The sequence below is a fragment of the Amphiura filiformis genome, chromosome 19 (genome assembly GCF_039555335.1).
Source record: "Amphiura filiformis chromosome 19, Afil_fr2py, whole genome shotgun sequence".
NCBI classification, from domain to species: domain Eukaryota; kingdom Metazoa; phylum Echinodermata; class Ophiuroidea; order Amphilepidida; family Amphiuridae; genus Amphiura; species Amphiura filiformis.
This window is the reverse complement of record NC_092646.1, coordinates 20,777,672-20,799,574: the sequence shown is the minus strand read 5'-3', so window position 1 is coordinate 20,799,574 and position 21,903 is coordinate 20,777,672. Positions and strand designations below refer to the sequence as shown.

The window sequence follows — 21,903 nt, the reverse complement described above, 5'->3', positions numbered from 1 at the left end:
GAGAAATTAGCACTGTGCTTTCATTGATTACAATATAATAGTGCAACTTTTGATTTGTTCCTTCCATTCAGCAAATGAGGTCTTTAAAATCAGAGCTAAAGAGTACAGGTATTGGCTGCTTGTTTTAATTTTGATATACAGTAAGCAAAAGAATTAAGGTACCAGTTATGTTCACCCCCTGTATATTTTTAAACAAAGACAGATATGTCATAATTGGAACCAGCAGCCAATAACTGCATCTTTTGGCTCAAATTTAAGACCTCATTTGTTGAAATTGTTCAAGAAATAAAGACACAAATTGATCGAAAAACCCAAGGTAGATGCAAATTTAAAGTTGCAGCTAGCGCCATCGCATGCCCAATTGATTTGTACACAATGCATTCTCGAACAAGAAAACTAGCGTCATGCTTCCATTGATTAGCATGTTAAAGCTAGCGTTATGCTTTCATGATTAGAACACAAAAGTGCAACTTTTAATTTCATTTCCTCCTTAGGTTTTAGATGACAGTTTCTTTAATTCTCAACCAATTTCAATAAATCAGAGCTTAAGAGTACAGGTATTGGATGCTTGTTTAAATTTTGACATATTTGTCTTTATGTAGGCTATACAGGGGTGAACACAACTGGTACCTTAATTTTTTGGCTTACTGTATTTGTCTTTGTTTAGGATATACAGGGGTGAACATATAACTGGTACCTTAATTCTTTGCGCACTATAGTTCTCACCTTGGGGAGTCAGTGCCACCTGACATCATACCAATTTATCTCTGCAGTTTAATAAATAAGAAACTTTGTTGTGGTGAGCTGAGCGAGTTTTTGAAGAGTGGTTCACAAATTTGCAGACGATGGTGGCCGATATCCATTTAATGTGGCAACAGCCAATAGCGTAAACAAAATAGACAATATGACGGCAACACTGACTGGACGTTACCCCAAGCCAATGTGCATTTTTAGCTCTATTGGCCCAATTACAGAAAAAAATGCATAAAATATATTTCCCAGTGCAATGTATACATTTTCACATGAAAATAAATAATTTTGGATTCAAAATGAATGTGAAGAAAAATTTTTATTTGCCGGTAGTGGGGATTGAACCCAGACCTCTTGCGTGGGAGGTACCGATAGTCCGATACCAACCACTACACCACGTATACATTGTTTCACAACAGGGAAATTTTAGTATATGTCATAACATATTGTGCGTTATTCATACAAAAAATTCAAAAAACAGTACTTACAATGAGGTTCATTGTCGAACCTCAACAGATTTAGACTGATAAAATATTGCTTGATAATATACATACACTCTTGGAATTATTTGAGACATTTTTGTGTTTACGTGATAAACCAATGACGACGTCAAAATTCAGTCAATCTTGGCCCCCCTGCAAATTTGCTTTGTGTAAAACATTTGATAAAATCTATTTCTTCATATTTTTAATGTTTTTTATTCAGGGGATCACACTGTAACTTATATCACATATGTAACCAGCTCCAACGAAATCCGGAACAAGTCGCCAGACATGTTTTTGAGTATAGGCCTTTAAAGTTGACATTCCCATAAAAAAAATTCAAATTTTGGAATTCTTAATTTCATGGTATTTGACTGTGGGACTAAGTGGCCTTTCAAATTCTTGAAAGTACTTATTAAAAGAGGTTTATTTAATCAATAATTAACAGTTAAACTATGATAATCCCTATTCAATCCTGTGTAAGCCAGGAAACTAATTGGCCAATTACTTAGAATAGCAATTTGGCAACAATACCAAGGTATCATTTACAAAATTATCCATATCTTGAAAAGTATTGATGCTATTTATATAATTTTGGTATCATTTTATTTAAGCTTTTTTTTATTCAAATCATGAAATGTCAAAAATCTGACTTGTTCCTGGTTTTGTCAGAATGGGTCACATATTTTGTTACAGTGGAAACTCATTATAACGAAGTTGTCAGGGACAGAGAAATTAGTTCTTTATATCCAAATTTCGTTATATCAGGGTTGTAAAAACAATAAATAACAAAAGAATTTTGTATCATATGGTTCTGGAAAAATACTTCTTTATAACAGGGTTTTTCTTGTATCCGATTTCGTTATAATGAGGTTTTACTGTAGATGTAATTTATACTAATTGGTGCTAATTTATGGTAAAAAATATTTTTATAGTTTTGCCTTTTTATTAATTCAGAGCTAAGAAGATATTATAATATAATGTAATATGTAATGTTTTGTACATTGTTTTAAAGACACCTTTCCAATAATAATTCACATGATAATTCAAAGGTAAGAAGATAATAAACAATAATCTATGAGTACTACCTGCTGATTGGTTAGAAGAAGACTATTATGATTTTTTGAGCCAATTAGCAGCATGGTAAGAACAATGGTAGGGCTGAATTGAATTGAGCTTAAATATCTAGAAGCTGTATTTTGATTGGTCACTCAGTTGAATATACCGAGGAGTTAACCATTGGCTGTGGAGAGCCCAGCAAACACACAACGTTTTACATAAAATGTTTAAATGTTGGGTTAAACTGGTCATGCCTGTATTGGGCTGTTTTGAAGCATGTTGATAATGCGATGGTATAATACTTTTATTATTTAGCATGGTTAATTGATTCTGCTGCATGCTTTTCAATAAGGGTTAACCGAGTTGGTTAACCATCATGTATACCATTAGTATTAGAGATTGCGTTTTTCAAGCGTAGCATCAAGCGTGACGTGGAATCTATTCAAAATCCGTCACAGGAGAGTGATTTTGAATAGATTCCACATGTATACCTTCGATGCTACGTTTGGAAATTCGCAATCTCTCTAATATGCTTATACCATTACTTTCCCCTTGCTCGTATAGATTGTCCTTAATACCGTAAAAACTCGATAGTTATCATATGTGCTTACTATCGAGCGCTTTTGAAAACATGAAATTATACCAAAGTCTGGCGCTTTACGAACTTAGCTAATGGGGTTGAGACACATATTTGCAGGTTTACTTGTTCGTATATAACTATGTGTACCTTTTGTACACTTTTGTGGATGGGGCTCTTCATGTTTGCATGTTTTATTAAAAGTGCTCAATAGTAAGCACATATGCTAACCATCAAGTTTTTACGTTAATTCAGTGGTTGAATTCTCGTCGTCGAGAGATCACAAGTTGAGACTCGCTGCTGCCCTGCATTTTTTACCACTATATTTTTCCAATGTGTGCTTTTGAATGATATTAAACTTGAAAAAAGTATTACATCTAAAATATTGTTTTTAATATGATTAATTTATCAATGTGCTCATGCAGGCATGCGTACAAGTAGGCCTAACTGTACTCTCCTATAAGGTTGATTTATACCATTTTTATGCAAATTAATGCTGGTTTCATACTTTCTGCCGCTTGCCGCTGAGCGACATGACGCTTCATCATGCCGCTTGTACTTCTCTGCAAGTGAAGCGGCATGACTATATGAAAGGCAATGTTGGCCTCAGCACTGCTCCAAAATTGTATATTGTTCTCATATCGTCAGAGGGGCACTGCTCCGAGTTGACATGAATTAAACTCCCAGCGATGCTGCCGCTTGGGAAAAGCAGTGAATTGATCGATATATCGGCTTGCCGCTGGTCAATGCTAGCGTTTCTGGTGCGACTGAGCAGTAAAACAAAATCATCTTCAGCACAGCAAGTGGCAGGAAAGTATAAAACCAGCATAACACGTCTTTCCCTGAATAAATGGATTTCTCGAAGCTTGGTAGTATATAGTCAAGCTTCCTAAGCCAGACTGAGTAGGCTAGTCCTACCAATGTGGATCCATTTTATTGATTTATCTTTTTAAGTGACTGATATATGATGTGGAATTGTAAGAACTGGTAAAGGACTAATTGGGCTTAAACCTGATGGCTTAGGAAGCCCAATCACTAGCCATGCTTCAAGAAACTGGCCCTTATTGTTTTGAACTGAGCCATGAACACAAGAAAACTACATCCAGTGCTTCATTGAATAGATTTCAATCAATTTATTTTTGTCAATTTCAGGACTGGATGTCAAATTATAAATTTACATCAATATTGCAGATCTTTTTATATATATACAATGTAAAAAATATATATCAGAAAAATATCAGAACATTATTATTATTTATGGTACATTATATGAGGAATACAGCCAATTTTAATTACGAAAATATATTTTCCTTTCTTGCACCACACAAGATACATCATTGCTACATACTATATACTGTAAAAGTGGAAATTTTTGTGGTACATTAATTTTCGCGCTGCTGCATGCAATACAGCTACCAAGAAAATAAAAACATGCTGAATATGCTCTTTTAATGTATTATAGGCTATGTAAGAAAAATCAAATTAAAAATTAAAAACAAGCAATGTAGTTCAAAATCTGCAGAGTGCAAAAAATTACACACACAAAAATTACTACTTTTACAATATTACAAAATAATGAACTTCAATGGTGTATTGATACTGGCCTGCATGTATGTATAAACAACAATAACATTATAACAACAACAATTTATATAGCGCATAATGCCCAAAGTTTCTAAGCTCCTTCAGAGAGAAAAAGAAAAATATTGCAAAAACAAATGAAACAATTAAATATAAAGTGCATATTGGATGGATAAGTCTTCAAATTCTATGGGAAACTAGTGGAATATAGGAACTTCCCGGCAAACACAAACATTTTCAAAAAAATATTCGCAAAAGGTCAAAAAAGCTTACAATGTATAAGAAAATGTTTAAATGTCATGTTCTATAAAGGGTGTCAAATGTTTTAATAACATTCAAAACAGTTTTGAAAACTTGCTGCAAAATATTCTAATATGCTATTAAAGTATTGACAAAATATTTTGCACAAATGTTTTTTAAATAGGCTTTTGTAGTGTTCTTTCCTACAAAATATTTTAAAATGTCTTTTAGTTTCCTGTAGCAGGTCATAAAAGTCAAATGCAAAATATGTTTTTTTTTTTTTGTTTTGTTTAGTTAGATCCATGTCTTCAAATGACAAAATTTTTTTGCTGCAAATTGGAATGGGAATTTACAGTGGGTCTCTCCGACACACACAAAAATCATATTTCTTCATATTCAAGGATATCAGCTATGATCCCCTTTCAACCTGCAGATTTAAAAAGGTATTAAAAAAATGTGTGATGTTTTCCCCAGTAGTTTTTCACTACGCCCATTTGTTGTGTAATGTGTAAATGTTTACTCCAGTAGTGTTTAATATTACTTTTGTGATTTTTCCATTTTTGGGTGTTTTTTTTCTAATGTGCAAAATAAATCGTCAAAAACGTAATGCAGGCGCTACAGGAAACAATTTTTTTGTTGGCCTAACCTGACATTTTATAAGGATAAGGATGTTTTACCCCCCAGTTTTTGTGTTTGCTGGGTTAGATTCATTTTTAGACAATTTGTATATTCTATGTTTCACATTTATCTCCAATGGGCTATTCCAGTTGAAATCCACACACACTTTATGGAAGTCACAACCTTAATCTTCCATACAGGGAGTGTGAATTTCAAACGAGGTCACTTGAATGAATGACTCCATAATTATGAAGTCTACATCCACTTTGTGGGAGATTTAATAAGGTCATGTCTTCCATAGGGGGTGTATGGATTTCAACTGGACTAGCCACATTTACTTATTAGTTGTTTAAGGAATCGGATAGCAATGTGGGACATGAAAGCACATCAGACAACAAATTGCATTCTGAATACAAGGAAAGTCCCTGATATCAAATAATTTTTTGAAATTTGCCATAGTATAATACAAATGTTATGGCAAATTATTCAAATATGATATTCAAAATGCAATTCGATATGTCTGATGTGCTCTCAGGTCCCACAAAAAATATGTGAAAATGTCGCTATCTGAGCCCTTAAATTTTACAAAATATTCATAACTGTGATCACAATATTTGTGAAGACTAGGGTCAAGTGATTTTTGGAACACAAAAACTTCCTCAAAGGCACTTGCAGAGGCTTGAGCACACCCTTTTTTTCCATGCCCCTTCAAATGGAGGTATTTTATTCACTGTGCTCATTATCCAGGGGGAAGGGGTCTTCAAAAAAATTTGTACAGGGATGTGGATTGCTGACTTTCTCTATACCTACTTTTTGCTGTTTTTTCCACTCATCAGTAGACCAATTTTTCACAAAAAAAACCACAGAAAAAGCATTTGGGTGCTTTTAGGGGTACAATTGGGCACATGGTCTCCACTGAAAACCCACCCATTGATATACCAAAATCGCTTAAAAGGTACTCCAAAACCATGGCACATCCCCGTATACCTTCAACCAGGAAGAACCCCCGTTCATTATCAACAAGGGATTTTACCATAAAATAAAATAAAATACCAAAAATACAATTTATAAGAATTTTACCAATTGTTAAATGCATGTTGTCGGTTTCCTATATAGTAGTGGCATAAGGTGGGACACCACAAATAAACAACATTTTGAGAAAATCACTGAGGTTTGAAGAAATGCCAATATAAAATTGAGTTGTGTAAATCAGAAATGGCCTCGAACTGAAATGGGCTATTCTGGTTGAAATCCATACCCCCTGTGGAAGACATATCCTTACTCTCCCACACAAGGTGTAGATTGCAAATGGAGTCACCCACTCGGGTAACCGGGGACCGTAACCCCACCTGAAATTCACACTCCCTGTGTGGTAGATTAAGGTCATGTCTTCCATAGGCATGATAGGGGTGTATGGATTTCAACTGGAATAGCACAAAAAACTTAGTCTTTGATTTACTAATGTTTATTTTGATAATAAGGATACAAAGGTTCAAGAAAATATCAGAAAATTATTGTCAACACTGAACCTAATAGTTTTGAGATTCAGAGTACTGAACCTAATAGTTTTTAGATTCAGAGAACAATCTTATCTTTCATTATTTACTTCCTACCAAACTGGCCAAATATAAACAGATAAAACTAGTTACATTGCATAGTGTAAGACCACACACTATAGAGAGTCACTGGTCAAGTGGCCCAAATCATTTCATAAATCATTTTGGTGGCTCTCAAAAGATTGGTGTAGCTATAAACAATTATAGATTAGATGGATGGTGCAGATAGTAAATATAGTTAACTCTAATACCCTATGTGCATTTTGGCACTGGGGTAGGAAAGAAGGGAGAAAGAAATAACTTAGGGGGGCTGGATATTTTCTTCGGAGAGGTGGGGGGGCATGAATATACTGGGGAGGTTCATAGAATTTTTAGATCAAAAATAGGGGGGTCATAATTTTTTAACAACAAAAATAGAGGGGATTATGAAATTATTAAAGGCTGGTGACTTAAAATTCTTTTAACTTATGATCTAAATGTGCGCACAATCTTTAGTTAAAAAATAAATGACATCCCCCTAAGAAGAGAAAACTTTTTTTCCTGGGTGCGGATTTGAACCACAGACCCCTCAGGACTTGACCCATGTGTACTACTTAGCATATTTTGTCTTATTTTTATCTCTTAATTTATGCATCACTGAATGGACTTCGTCGAAATCAGGGTTCAGCTTCTGTCTCACTCGTTCAACCCACGCTCCTATAAGAGGATGTGCTTCTGTAATATCATGGCCTGTTGCCGTAACATGCTCCACCTGAAGACAAAGAAAAGTACAAAACACTAGGCTCTCTGAGTATTCAATTTATCAAAATAAGGCTATATTTTCTCATTTGAGTTTTTTTGCAAAATCTTTCACAGCCCAACACTACTCCATACTACAAAATACTGTGTGATGTATGCATCCCACATGATGTAATAATGCAATCACCCTAAGTGACATATACACACGGTTTTGTTGGCTGTGCCAGCGAAACTCGAATGTAAGTACATGATACATGTACGTGCTTGTGACCAGGCCCGTATCCAGGATTTATTGTGGGGGTGCTGATTTTGAAACTGGACTTTTTTCAAGGGGGACGAGGTAAATTTTGTGAAAAGTGGACTTTCTTCTCCAAACTTTGGCCATCTTTTTTACCAATAAAAGCTTTAAAAATCTCATTTCGCAAATTCTGAAATTTGGGGACTTTTTGTATACTTTTGCAAATTGGGGGGGGGGGGGTAATCACACCCCCTGGCTACGGCTCTGCTGGTGACAAACAGTGTAAACCAACTTTCAGCACAAAAATTCAACTAACCTTGAATTTTTGTGTGACACAAATCTTCATCAGAAGAAATCGTATGATGTTGTGATGTATTTGCCCATTTGTTGACCATTGGCGACTTTTGGTTGAATGAGGCGTTGTATAAGTTTGGCAATTCCAGTCCTTGATCACGATTTAGTTCTGGCGATTTCTTCTTGATCTGGAGGGCCTCCTGCACCGCCCTCATTCGACCAAAAGTTGCCAATGGTCAACAAAAGGGCAAGTCCATCACAACATCATTGGACCTCTTTTGATGAAGGTGTGTGTCACACATCGAAAATTCAAGGTTAGTTGAATTTTTGTGCTGAAAGTTAGTTTAAACTTTCAGAAATTTCGTCCAAGTATGAGAGAGAGTTAACAACATTGAAAAGTATGAGAGAGAGTTAACAACATTGAAATTGATATGAACATGCAGAGAATTTTATTTGCTGTAGTTTCATACCAGTATTAATATTCTATATCCTCCAGATGAGTATATACTATTTTTGTGTGCATAGAATTTAACCATGCAACTGTGCATGTTATATGTTACATACGATAGACATGCATTTGCGGTCGTTTGCAGACCTCCTCAAACACTTTCGCACACTTGTGAGTACCCGCAAACACAAGTGCATACCCATATAAACACTTGTGCATACATGTGTGTCATACCCATAAACAGATTTTAAAACACTTGCGAACAAAAGTTTAAAAAATTTAAAAACATTCTGACTTTTATTGCTTTTTACATTGCTTTATACATTTTGTGTGTCCAAGTGCGTTTCTCTTACCTCGCATACTCCAAATAAATCAGCAATACTGACATCACTGCCACATAGGTAGAGTTTGTCTTTCAGGAAAATCTGTTCTAGATTTGTCAATGTTTTTTCCACCTCAACAACAGCTGAAGATACCTTTCCTTGGTCTGTCTTTGATCCCGTAACACTGGGTAAAATAACCTGAAATGACATGAGTAAGCATGTTGAAAATGTGCTATGATTCTGCTAAACTGTGGGAGCAGCGTGGCACACTGGTTAAAGGTCTTTGTATTTGGTGTGACAGGTCCTGGGTTCAAGAGGTTACCCGCAGGCTACCCGCAGGGAAAAAAATCCACTCTCCCTGTAGCTCATCTGGTAAAGGCGGGAAGAAGAGCCCATAGTAACAGTCATTTCTGATCCATTCAATAAGCACTAATAAGCACTAATTGTTGGCTACACTTGCCTGTCCTGTAAAAATGCTATAAGGACCAACTATCTACAGCGACCCCCTTCACCAGGTCACTTGTGCCTGGCTGAAGTTTTGTCTCCTAGAAGCTCCTAGATTTCAACTGTTAATGACTAGATATGCTTGACATTTTTTAAACCTAAATAAAAATCAAGGACCATCAGACCTCGTAACATGCCTGTTCCCACCAATGTCTTGGGGGCACTTGTATTTCAAGTTGTATATCATATCACCTGATAAACAAAACAAAAAAAGCAAGTAAAAAGGGTCTTTTTGTCAACTTTCTAGCTTAGGGTATCAAAAAAGCAAAAATGGGTTAAAAAGGTACCTTAATCACACAGTTACTCAAAAAGGGTAGCTTAAAATTTGGCTCAAAGATGCTGACAAAAATCAGTTCAAATGAAGGTAAAATTCTGGGAGAAATTGTACTTTGACAAAAACTCCTCCAAATGTGTGATTTTTTGTTTGTTTTTCATTTCTCTACCTCTTGACTGATCGCTACTGGCCAGGGGTAGCGCTAGGCTGCATTTTGGGGTCCCGGACTCACCAAAATACAGTTCGGACCCCCTAAATGTATTTTTAAAATTTCTGCGAGTTCAGGGGTCCCTGCAGACCCCCAGCTTTTCAATCTAGCGCTACTGCAGACATACTATTTCTGCTGCATTTGTGCAACTCTAACTCGCCAAACTCTACTACGGACCCCCTACTTTCAGATTTCCTGTAAGTTTGGGGGTCCCTGTGGACTCTGAAGCGCTTTGTTCTAGCGCTACCCCTGCTACCGGCAGTTCATAACAGTAATAAACTTGCCTGGGGTAGGAGGAGAACAAACATGTAGTTTTTGCTTTGGGTTTATTTTACACTAATGAAAAATACTTAATTTGGGTACTTTTGTAAAGTCCTTGTATGTGAGTGATATACAACTTGAAATACAAGTGACCCCATGAGTCAATATTTATAATTGATCTAGCACCATACATAAAGTGATAAGCGGCTTATAGAGCTCTGTTTAGTTTGCTTTTAGGTCATTGGTCAATATGTCATGCCAAATTTACTGATAAGAAATCGGTGGCTTAAGGGTAGACGAGGTATTGTTGGTCAAGGCAGCCAACAAAAATTGATTTTCATTATCCAATTCAATGTATTATTGAAAAATAACACTTTGATGTTTTGGAAAAGTTCATTCTACAAATCATATATTTGATTTATTGTTGTTAATGAGTTATGTACGGTTTACAAAAGTGTCGTTGTTTCAGCCCGCTTTACAACATAACTCAAGAACCACAGGACCTACGAAAAGTATATGATATTTTAATTCTTCTACACCCTCATTATGAAATGTTAAATGCAATTTTTGCCAAAGCTTGCTACCATTCGCAAGATGCTGGGACTTACCAAATCGCAACAGTTTAAAATAGTTGCTAACCTTAAGTTATGAGAATTGACTCTGAAATACACTACGCAAAAAAAGTTTCTTTATGGTTAGGAAATTTACCCACTATTAAAATCTAGCGACTAATTTTTGTACGTTTGCTAAATAATCGCATGCAGTGATTGTCCCTGCGCATTTTGACACCTCAATCACTACCCTACGACACTCCTGAGAAAAGATATGAATGTTTAAGTAACACGAGGTGAAAAATAAAATTGCAAACAGGCCTATTTAAGTTTTCAGCATAAAAGAACACACAAAAAAAAACATGCAGATAACATTTTTTTGTTTACTTGCTGAGCACATTTCAGGCATCATATTGCCGCGGCTTCCAACTTCACTTGAGATTAATCTCTTTTTCTTGCAGTACTTTGTGTGTCCACCGTTGGCTTCCCTTACTGCAGCAGCCACGCGGCGTCTCATGCTCCTAATGAGGAGTCGAATGTTACCTTGCTCAATCCGTTCCATTCATTAATAACGATATGACTTAATCCCACCAGAGTTGTATCTGCCTTTATCTTCTTTTTGACTCGTCTCTTGAGCTGATCCCAAAGGTTCTCCAAGGAGTTAAGATCAGGGCTTCTGGAGGGCCACTCTAGTGTCTCAATTCCTTCTGTTTTGGGAAAATATTGAACATACAGTATTTTCCAAACTGCTGTAATCATGACCTGTTTTCAATCCCTTTTCCAAACCCATCTCTCAAAACGTAAATGTCTTAGTACCCACACGCCTTTGTTTTTGATCATTCATCTGCACAATATTAAAGCAACGAATTATCCAACATGCATCAGGGAACATGCTTTAAATTTAAATTGAAAAGGCGGGAATAATGAAACCGTCTTTGATCAGTGAATCAGCTCTAAAACCATTGAATAGGCTTCTTTGCAATTTTAATTTTCGACCTCGTGTTACTTAAACATTCATATCTTTCCTCAGGAGTGTCGTAGGGTAGTGATTGAGGTGTCAAAATGCGCAGGACAATCACCCGCATGCGATTATTTAGCAAACGTACAAAAGTAGTTGCTAGATTTTAACAGTGGGCAAGTTTCCTAACCATAAAGAAACTTTTTTTGCGTAGTTTAGATCTTTAACATTATAACAACATTTACTTTATCTACAGTGGTGGACCCAAGCCTCAAAATAAGCAGATCTGGACCAGGAGCCACACATTTGGAAAAAGCAGCTCCTGGTTAGATAACCACAGGAACTATTTTTAAAGGGCTAAGATTCATTTAAATTTCATTTGTACACATTAAGGGCCCGTTCACGAACACTTGTTTGTTGTCAACTTCTATATGCTCACCTCATAATTAAAAAGTTTGGTAAAGTTGAAATGTGCGATATGTTGCCAACTCATGAACTCATCTACTTTAGCTCTCCTATCAAGGTCCTTGAGATACCAGTGACCAGGGACGTTGTATTTGTCAGACAAATACATCAATATTGCCACACTGGTTGAAAAAAGAGAAAGAGAGAAATTGATATGTTCATTGATTTTACATGCAATTAATGTATCAAAATATTTAACAAGGTGTAGAGCAGTTGCCTGATTATGGGGCTATCATTTTTTTTTCGGAAGGGGGTCCCATAAAAAAGTCTGCATCAATAAAATTGCGATCCCCCTATTTCGGCAACAATAATTTTATGACCCCTGCCACCGATACACCTTACCCCCTAAAGAGGCTAAAATTGTATTGAAATCAGTCTTTTTAAATATAATAAACACACTATCTGTGGTCATCTTGTGACTCCCTACATTTTGGTCATCAAAAATGTTATGACCCCATATTTTTCTTTACAAAAATTTATGACCCCCCCTTCTGAAAAAATGATAGCCCGCATACTTTGAACAGCCAAATTCTTCACTAAAATGTTAGTCATCAAGGTCAGTAGGGTCAAAGGTTACTTAAAGGTATTGAGTTACACAGACACATATTTTCAGATCAATGCCTATATAATATCTCTTTTTTTTTTATTTGATTTGTTCGGGTTTTGACAACCCTGGATAACCCAAGAAAGCCTCTATTGAAGCTTATTTCCATTGGGGTCCATTTGAACACCGGGGACGGGTTGGGAACAGTCAGGGGTTAACACCCTACTCTTTTGAAACTGGCTGCGAGATACATGTACAGGTATGGCTCTCTGTACACGGGACCGACGGGACCGACGCCTCCGAAGGACGGAGTACTTTCATGATTCATTTACCCAATTCTAAATGAACCATGGGGAGAGCGGAAGCCTGAATTTAATCTACACAAGTTGCCAAATAATTTCAGACTTTTTTTTTTTTTTTTATATCACAGCAAATCGCCACCGCCGTGAATCGAACCCGGGACCCCATGCACTAAAGGCAAGTACCCTAACCATTGCGCCACGCTCTCCCCCTGTCATCATGTGACCGGCAATCATCCCAGAAATCGGTCAATGTCACCATCAGTACATCACGATATGCAAATTAGGGTCAGGGGTTACGGGGATTAGGGTTAGTAAGCCCTGACCTTAATTATCGTGATGGTCTGTCTTCCAAATGAGATGTTTATCAGAAAATCCAAATATTTATGATTTCTGGTCAAACCAAAATATTATGGCTTTGAATATAATTTTGGGCAAATAAAGCCTACCACTATAAATTAATTTTGGTTACTAGAAGGTGAATATCGGTCTTAAAATGTTCTTTCAATTGATTCTGTGCTGAAATGCGTGCGAATTGTACGAAAATTTTGACTTTCATCGCTTGGAGGGGTGCAGAATCGATGTTGAATTGGTCAATTTGGCACCCCTAAGGGTGGCGCCTGGGTCACGTTTCCCCCTGCCCCCCAGCAAGATCATTCAAAATAGCAACTTGTATATTTGACATAGCAAACCCATCTGGGGTGTGAGAGGCTTCAGACAAAAAAAGAGGAAAATTACTCAAAAAGCTGAAAAACAGCGTAGAATCGGGGTAAAACGCCAATGGGCTGAAAATAAAACAGAATACGTAAATTTTGGCAATAAAAAGCTGAACTCTCACATTCCTGCAAACCTTATTTTCACCATGTAACAAACCTTCAAAAAGGGGGCTGTAACCTTTTTTATTACTATAGATAGACTTACCTTTCACTAAGTTTAAAGTTGCCATCAACAATAGCTGGCACTTTCTTCATAGGATTGATCTGGGCATATTCTTCACTTTTATTTTCAACTGTAAAAAAAGAGTTGTAAAATACATGTAGCTCAGTAGCTGCTATATTAATAACATAAATTTATATCGGTACTGGTACATGTTTTTTAATGATGTTTTATAAAACGTATTTGACTTTAAATATTTTCAAAATTTTTCTGGACAAAATATTTTACTTTTAAAGGGCATTTTGTGATCCACAGCATCATCCCCCCACTTTTCTCAAAAAAAGTTGAGATTTTTATATTACTGGAAACCTCTGGCTACATATGTTTATGTACAAAAAAATTATCTTGCAGATTAATTCGTTTTAAGGGGGTACTACACCCCTGGCCAATTTTGTGCCTATTTTTGCATTTTTTTTCTCAAAAATTACAGCACATTGGTGACAAGTAAGATATGTATATTATAGGGGCAAGGACTACAACTACTGTACTAAAAATTCAGCAATTCAAAGCAATTAGTTATTGATTTATTGATCAAATATTGGTTTTCCCTCATTTTTGACTGTAACTCCACAACTGTTGTCTGTGCTGAAATAAAATTTTCAGTGCAGTAGTTGTAGTCCTTGCCCCTATAATATACATATCTTACTTGTCATCAATGCACTATAATTTTGAGGAAAATGCAAAAATAGGCACAAAATTGGGCAGGAAATAATCTATAAACAAAGATATATCATGAAATTTGAATTTTGTTCTGGTATCTTGTTCTTTATATAAAATTATAAAACATATTTGACTTTAAATATTTTCAAAAATTTTCTGTACGTGATCCACAGCATCATCCCCCCACTTTTCTCACAAAAAGTTGAGATTTTTATCCCGATTTTTATATCACTGGACAGTGGAAACCTCTGGCTACATAATGTTTATGTACAAAAAATTTCTTGCAGGTTAATTCGTTTAGCAAAGATATCATAAAATTTTAATTTTAAATTACAACACTTTGTCTATGGAGCAGTGCAATACACATAAATCATGCATAACTCGCTTGTAAACGCAAAATCGGAATCAACTGAAATTTTGCGTATTAGCTTTTTTCGTGGATATCTACTGAAAAATGTCGTAAAAAGAGAATGCTTGGATCACGAAATCCTCCTTTAACTTAAAAGGGCATTTCGTGATCCACAGCCTCATCCCCCCATCCACTTTCTCAAAAAAAGTTGAGATTTTTATAATTATATCAATGGAAACCCCTGCCTACATAATGTTTATGTACAAAATATTTCTTGCAGATTAATTCGTTTAGCGAAGATATCGTTAAATTTGAATTTCGTTCTGGTATACCAGAACGAAATTACAATGTACTATTGTCTATGGAGGAAAGGATAATGGAGCAGTGTATACACAGAATCACTACATGTTTATACATGCATGCCGTGCAAGTATGCAGAATTCGACACTTTCAAAGTTACAGCTAGTACACCATACTTACATTTTCTTAGAGCTATTGGTTTTGGCGTGAATGGTATAAACTTTTTATTTGCTCGACAAAATAGTAGAACAGCTCTAGATGGCTGTGACAAAATGTCATAATATACTTTGACGCTCATTTTTGCTACACACAGTTTCCAAGTGTTTTCCGACGACACAGCCTTCGCATCAGGTCATCGAGAATCCTTGCCATGCCTTGATGTTTACATGACGGTTGCCACAACTGTTGCCACATCTTGCGCCCAAATCAAGCCCAATATTCGCGCATTATTTTTGTGAGGAAATCCTGAGACAGGAAAAACTACGTTGCTACCAGACTTGCTTTTAAATCCAATTCACAGTTTTGTGTCTTCGGATGTGTCTGTATGTCTATTCTTATTTCTCATTGATTACCAATTTTTGTGAAGTAAAACCCAGAAGACCACATAATGGTCAAAAGTAGAAACTCTCTGGTCTTTATCAGTCTATGCAAATAAATGATCATCACAACCTTGAAATTTGGTATCACAATCATTTATTTTGTAAATATTGAAGTAGATTTTCTAAGGGACCTTTCACAAACACTTGTTAGGGGGACCTGATGCAAAAAAAAAAAAAAAAAAAAGGGGGGCTGAAAAGTTTTGACCCGCCTCCTAAGGGCCCCTGAAAAAATGACCACAAATTTTCCGAGGAAAATTGAGTTTATATCTTTTTCTATGGGGTTGACCCATCAGCCCCCTAACAAGTGTTTGTGGACGGTCCCTAAATGGATTTCATTAAGAATTGATTTGTGACAAAAAAGATTTTTTTATGCTGTCAAAATTACCTCACTTGGGATTCGTTTTCATTACACAGGCACGAAAAAGTTTGCCATTTATTTTGTAAATATTGAAGTAGATTTTCTAAGGGACCTTTCACAAACACTTGTTAGGGGGACCTGATGCAAAAAAAAAAAAAAAAAAAAAGGGGGGGGCTGAAAAGTTTTGACCCGCCTCCTAAGGGGCCCCTGAAAAAAATGACCACAAATTTTCCGAGGAAAATTGAGTTTATATGCTTTTTCTATGGGGTTGACCCATCAGCCCCCCTAACAAGTGTTTGTGGACGGTCCCTAAATGGATTTCATTAAGAATTGATTTGTGACAAAAAAGATTTTTTTATGCTGTCAAAATTACCTCACTTGGGATTCGTTTTCATTACACAGGCACGAAAAAGTTTGCCACTATGTGAAAGATGGTGCAAAAGTGGAACAACTTCGCGCAAAGAGAGTGTTTTAGGCTAAAATGTATGCAAGTAGGCCTATGGGATTAATTTGGTATAGAAACCCATGTTCAGGCGTCATGCAACATGGGGGGGGTGCATTGAATTTGCCGGAGATGATTGTATGGACCATGCATCCCCCTAATAACAAAATATGGTGGGGTTATCAAATCACATAGGAACAATCGATATTTACTTACATTACTCATAGCATGCTCATAGTAATCTATAGAGGGCAGGTGTTTGAATACTATATCCAACGAGCCAAGTCATTGTCAGGATTTGGTCGGCCATTACTGGGTCCCCGCAACACCAAACTGGTGTTGTGACTGCCCCGGGTGGATTAAAGCCGCTTAAAAATCGATGTTAGAGTTCTTTTGTGTTCTAAACTGTCATGATTCTTTTGTCTACGTGTAACACGGGTGATAGAATGCAGTTTAAAATACCCTCCAAGGCCGCATCATTTCACATTTTAAGTGAGATATGAGCCGACGGGGACCCAGCTATGTCTGCCATTGAGGTGTAGGAATGCGTGAAATTGGATTCGTCTATACCTGGTATGTATCCACCTGTTTTTATCGTCACAAATATGGGCTATGCTACAGGCCTGCTATGCTACAAAGTTTACATGTCGCCCTCTTTTTTCAATATTATTTTTAAAATCATTTTTCATTTGATTTTTAATGCAATTTATTGCTAATATGATAGGCTTGACCTTTGGGTTTATTTTTATATTTTGCTTTACAGTTTATTTCATTTCTGGGTAGTTTATTTCTGTATGAGTAATATGCATTTGATCTTACAGTAGAAGAAATGAGTCAAGGAAGCAACTGGTCATATTTTATATTTTATATTGGCGCAGAATTTTTAGAGCAAAATTGGTTGATTTTGATGGACCATATTAGCTCATATTGATGAATATATAAACTGGTTGTTTCTCAAAATGCAGAACAAACAAAATGAACCATTAACTATAACAATTCGACAATAAAACAAACAAAACTGAAATAATTATGACGCATTAAGTAACCTTGAGCAAATTTTTATTTGCGATATTATCGATAATAATTTTCAATAATCATTGAACGTCACTGCACTCTTCCAATAGTATTTTTATTTGATAATATTGTTATAGATATCAGTGAGTGCCACAGAATGATGCTTTGCTCACTATGCCATATTCCACAAAAATACAGCACTTTTTTCCCCTCTTTTTTAATATTATCAACTTTTGCCAAATGAAACATAGCTAAACCCTAAAGCCTTTTAATAGGTTGTTCTAACTGGCAATGAAAGTCAAATTTTAATAATTGGTCAGTTTTTCCGCCATGGCTGCAAACCCTGAATTTACACTTAATTTAGGTGTAATTTGTCTTTGGTCCAATATCTTTACCATGGAAAGCTATATCTTTATAAATGATGATTGTTTGTTCTAGATTTGGGTTTCTGCGTCTCATATTTCAACAAATATAGAACCAATTGAAATATTTCGAAACCACAATGATGTACGAGATTGGGTTACCGATTATACATTTTACCAAGTTGGCAATAGGAATTTGCTTCATTTTGCATATGCATGACTTTCTTGTGATGACCTTCAAGATGTGTATTCAGAAAAAGATATGAGATTGTTTATTTTAGGTCGACTAAGTATAGGTGGAGGGGCTATATTGTTGGATTGTCAGAATGTTCAAAGTCGTGTAAAGGTTTTGATGTCAACTGACCATTGATTGTTGGACTGTCATAAAACGTGGTGCATGTAATCACAATTAAGCGTCGAAACCATCAAGGTCATCAGTTACTGATAATAAGTAACAGTTACTGATAATAAGATAGTTGGATTATCATGAAACTGGGTTGATATGATCACCCTTGAGCATCAAACATTCTTAAGGTCGTCTGAATATAGATTATTGGATTGTCGTGAAACTTGGATGTGATTTACATTGAGCCCTTTGTTACAAATATGAATTAAATATAGACCTATTTAGCACACATTTTTCTGGGTTGATATGATCACCCTTGAGCATCAAACATTCTTAAGATCGTCTGAATAGATTATCGGATTGTCGTAAAACTTAAATGTGAGATATCCATTGGGAGTCCTTTGTTACAAGTATGAATTAAATGTAGACCTATTCAGCACACATTTTTCAATTCAGCTTTCAACATGAGTATTTCCTGGTATGTCATTGGTGGCATTTACAAATAAATACTGATATTTCCTAATATTTTCTGATATGGATGAAAAGCCGACCATCATATGAAACGTTTGACCTTTTGTATTGTATTGAAGATATACATCATCTTTTTATTTTTATTTTTTATTTTTATAGAAAAGGGTGGGGTGGTGGGGGTGGGGTGGGGGTGGTGGTGAAGCCGTGGATCACAAAATGTCCCTTTAACTAAAGCTTAAGTACTCTACCGAAATATTTATTAATTTTTAGCAGTCTACTTTTTGTAACTAATTTGAATTGCTTGTTATTACAAAAATATATATAAAAATCATCACACATTTGGCAAATAGATTTATTGGAGTATTATAGAATACAACAAATGTTAGTACAAAATTAAAAACATTATTGTTTTGCACTTTGTATTATTGATAAATTCCACTAATCCGAAAATATAACACTAATAACCACCTGTTAACACTTTGTTCAACTAATCCTTTAATCAATTATACAATATTATTATAGTAAACATGGGCTGTAAAATGGTAGAATTTTGAAATTTATGAAAATCACTTAAAAGAAATTTATTTTGAAAAATACTAATTGTGCCAATATGTGTTTTCTGTTTAACTTGATATATGAACGCTAAAGTCATTTTGTTAACACATTTAGCGTATTTATATCCGCTAAATGTGTTATTATTTATCGAGTTATCATAGTAAATTTCACAAATGTCTGACACTTACGATTATACAGTGTAAATGGGATATCGCATCTGTTTCATTGTCATCGATCTGATAGGAAAAGGGGAAATACCTTGAAAAAATATTGATCATTTGAATCAAATGTGTCAACAAAAATCACGTAGGTAGACTATAATCATGATATTCACTTAAGGGCTCGGATAGCGACGTTTTCATGTATTTTATTCTGTTGTTGGACCTGAGAGCACATCAGACATATCGAATTGCAGTTGAATACGAGGAATGTCCTTCTGATATCAAATAATTTTGATTTTTTTAAATTCGCGATATAATACACCTTTTATGGCAAATGATTAATAAAAAATTAATTTTTGAAATTTAACAGTCCTCGAAGTAAATTGTATAAATATAATGGTATGTACTATTGTACTTACTTAAAGTGTGTGAAGCTGGGATGAAAAGCCGACCACCATATGAAAATTTTGACCTTTCGTTTTGAAGATATAGATTTTCTCCCCAAAATACCAAAAATATTTAAGTCTTTTTTGGGGAAAAATATGTGTCTTCAATATAAATGGTCAAAAATGTCAATTGATCGTCGGCTTTTCATCAAGATACATACACCTTTAACGCGGCTGTGTACTCTAGACATGGTTTCTTTCGTAAAATTGAGTTTTTTTGATGCGTTGTACTTTGTTATGTTTTTTATAAATACAAGGAATGAAAATCCAGATTTGTAAACTCCAACTGCAATATTTTAAGGATTTTATTTCACTATTCCACTCGTATTTGAAATTGAAAAGGAAAGAAAATCTTTGTTGTACCAGCAGGGTACACGCGCGCAACCGCGAATCGCGTTGCGTATCGCGCAATTTGTTAACGCACAAATACGCTACGCATACGCAACGCGTATCTACATGCGCGGCGCATCTTATGGAAGCACCACGGAAGCACTGATTTCACAAAAACCTAGCGGTCAAATGGCTCCGTTTTAGCTGATAAAATGTGGATTTTTTTCAAGTTCTTTCCCCGATTTAAATATCAAGTTATGAATGGATTTCGCTCAAACTTCTCAAGGGGCTGTGGATTTACCCGATGTTCACGTTATATAAGGTAGAAAAACGAAAACTGCCGCATTCTCCTGTAAGATTCGATGAAAGTGCATAATGTGACCACTTTAAACTTCAACGGCCATTCTTTCAATGTTCATTTTCTCGGTAAAATGACGATTTAGGTACACGATAACTCAATAATAATACAGCATCTATAGGTAAGCAAATATGATCATCGTAAAAAGCATGATCGACTCAAGAAACGGTTTTCTCATTTTTTTTTTATTTTGGTCTATTTATGATTTTAGGCATCATTTTGTGCAAATAGGCGTTTGTGAATTTTAAAAAGTTCAATTTGATGCCTTATATGGTCAATATCTCAAAAAATAAGGCCAATATCAAAAAATAAAAAACCGTTTTTGGAATGGAGCCTCAAGATTGAGCTAAAAACAAAATAAAATATTTTGGAAAGAGTGTTTTTTTGTTATGATGTACCTAACAAATATTGCCAAAAACTCACTTTTTTGTGATTTTCTTCATAATTGTTGTTTTTACCCCAAATCTGTATTTATATTAAGATTTATTGATGTCTTGCCTTCATAAAAATGTATACTTTTATATATCTTGCGAGAATAATTACAAAGTTATTGCACTTTTACTACATGCATATCTGAGAGTACACAGCCACCTTAAGCACACATCATTAGATTTATAAAATAAACTTCGAGGACTGTTAAATATCAAAAATTTTAAAAATATCAAATTTTAATAATTTGTCATAAACTTTGTATTATATAGCGAATTAAAAAAAAAATTAAAATGATTTGGTATCTGAAGGACATTCCTCGTATTCAGAATGCAATTCGATATATCTGATGTGCTCTCATGTCCCACAAAAACAAACCGTGCAAACGTTGCTATCCGATTCCTTAAATGGGGCATTAATAATTTGCCGCAAAATATCGTCCTTGCATAGCGTGCATATAATTGTTATTGTTAATAAACGCATCCCATTACATTTATGATCATAAATTGTAATTTTTCAGTACATCGACTGTACATTATTTTTTACTCAAAACGAATTTGTGCAATTTTCTGTATTTTTGCCTTTCAAAATCGCCGCCATTTGACCAGGACCGGCGTATATATTTTTTGCAACCATATAATGGGCCGCAATATGACATAACCCTAACCCTAAAGCTTAACTCTAACCCTAACCATAAGGGGTATTGCAACCCAAATATGGTTGCAAAACGAAATCAAACATACAGGACCAGATCCCTCTTCACAGACCCTGATGTCAATTTAATTAAATTAAGGTACCTGTTATGTTCACCTCTGTATA

At 35.3% G+C, this 21,903-nt stretch overlaps 1 protein-coding gene across 1 annotated transcript; it reads right to left on the bottom strand.

The window, feature by feature from the left end:
* Positions 1-5,434: 5,434 nt before the first annotated feature.
* LOC140141031 (glutathione S-transferase theta-1-like) lies at positions 5,435-15,575 on the bottom strand. The gene is made up of 5 exons (XM_072162809.1): positions 15,394-15,575; positions 13,890-13,977; positions 12,100-12,247; positions 8,935-9,102; positions 5,435-7,614 (listed from the first exon to the last, which is right to left on the bottom strand). Exons 1-5 carry the CDS (start codon positions 15,509-15,511, stop codon positions 7,453-7,455), a joined length of 684 nt encoding a protein of 227 aa, XP_072018910.1. The 5' UTR covers positions 15,512-15,575; the 3' UTR covers positions 5,435-7,452.
* Between the last annotated feature and the right edge of the window lie 6,328 nt (positions 15,576-21,903).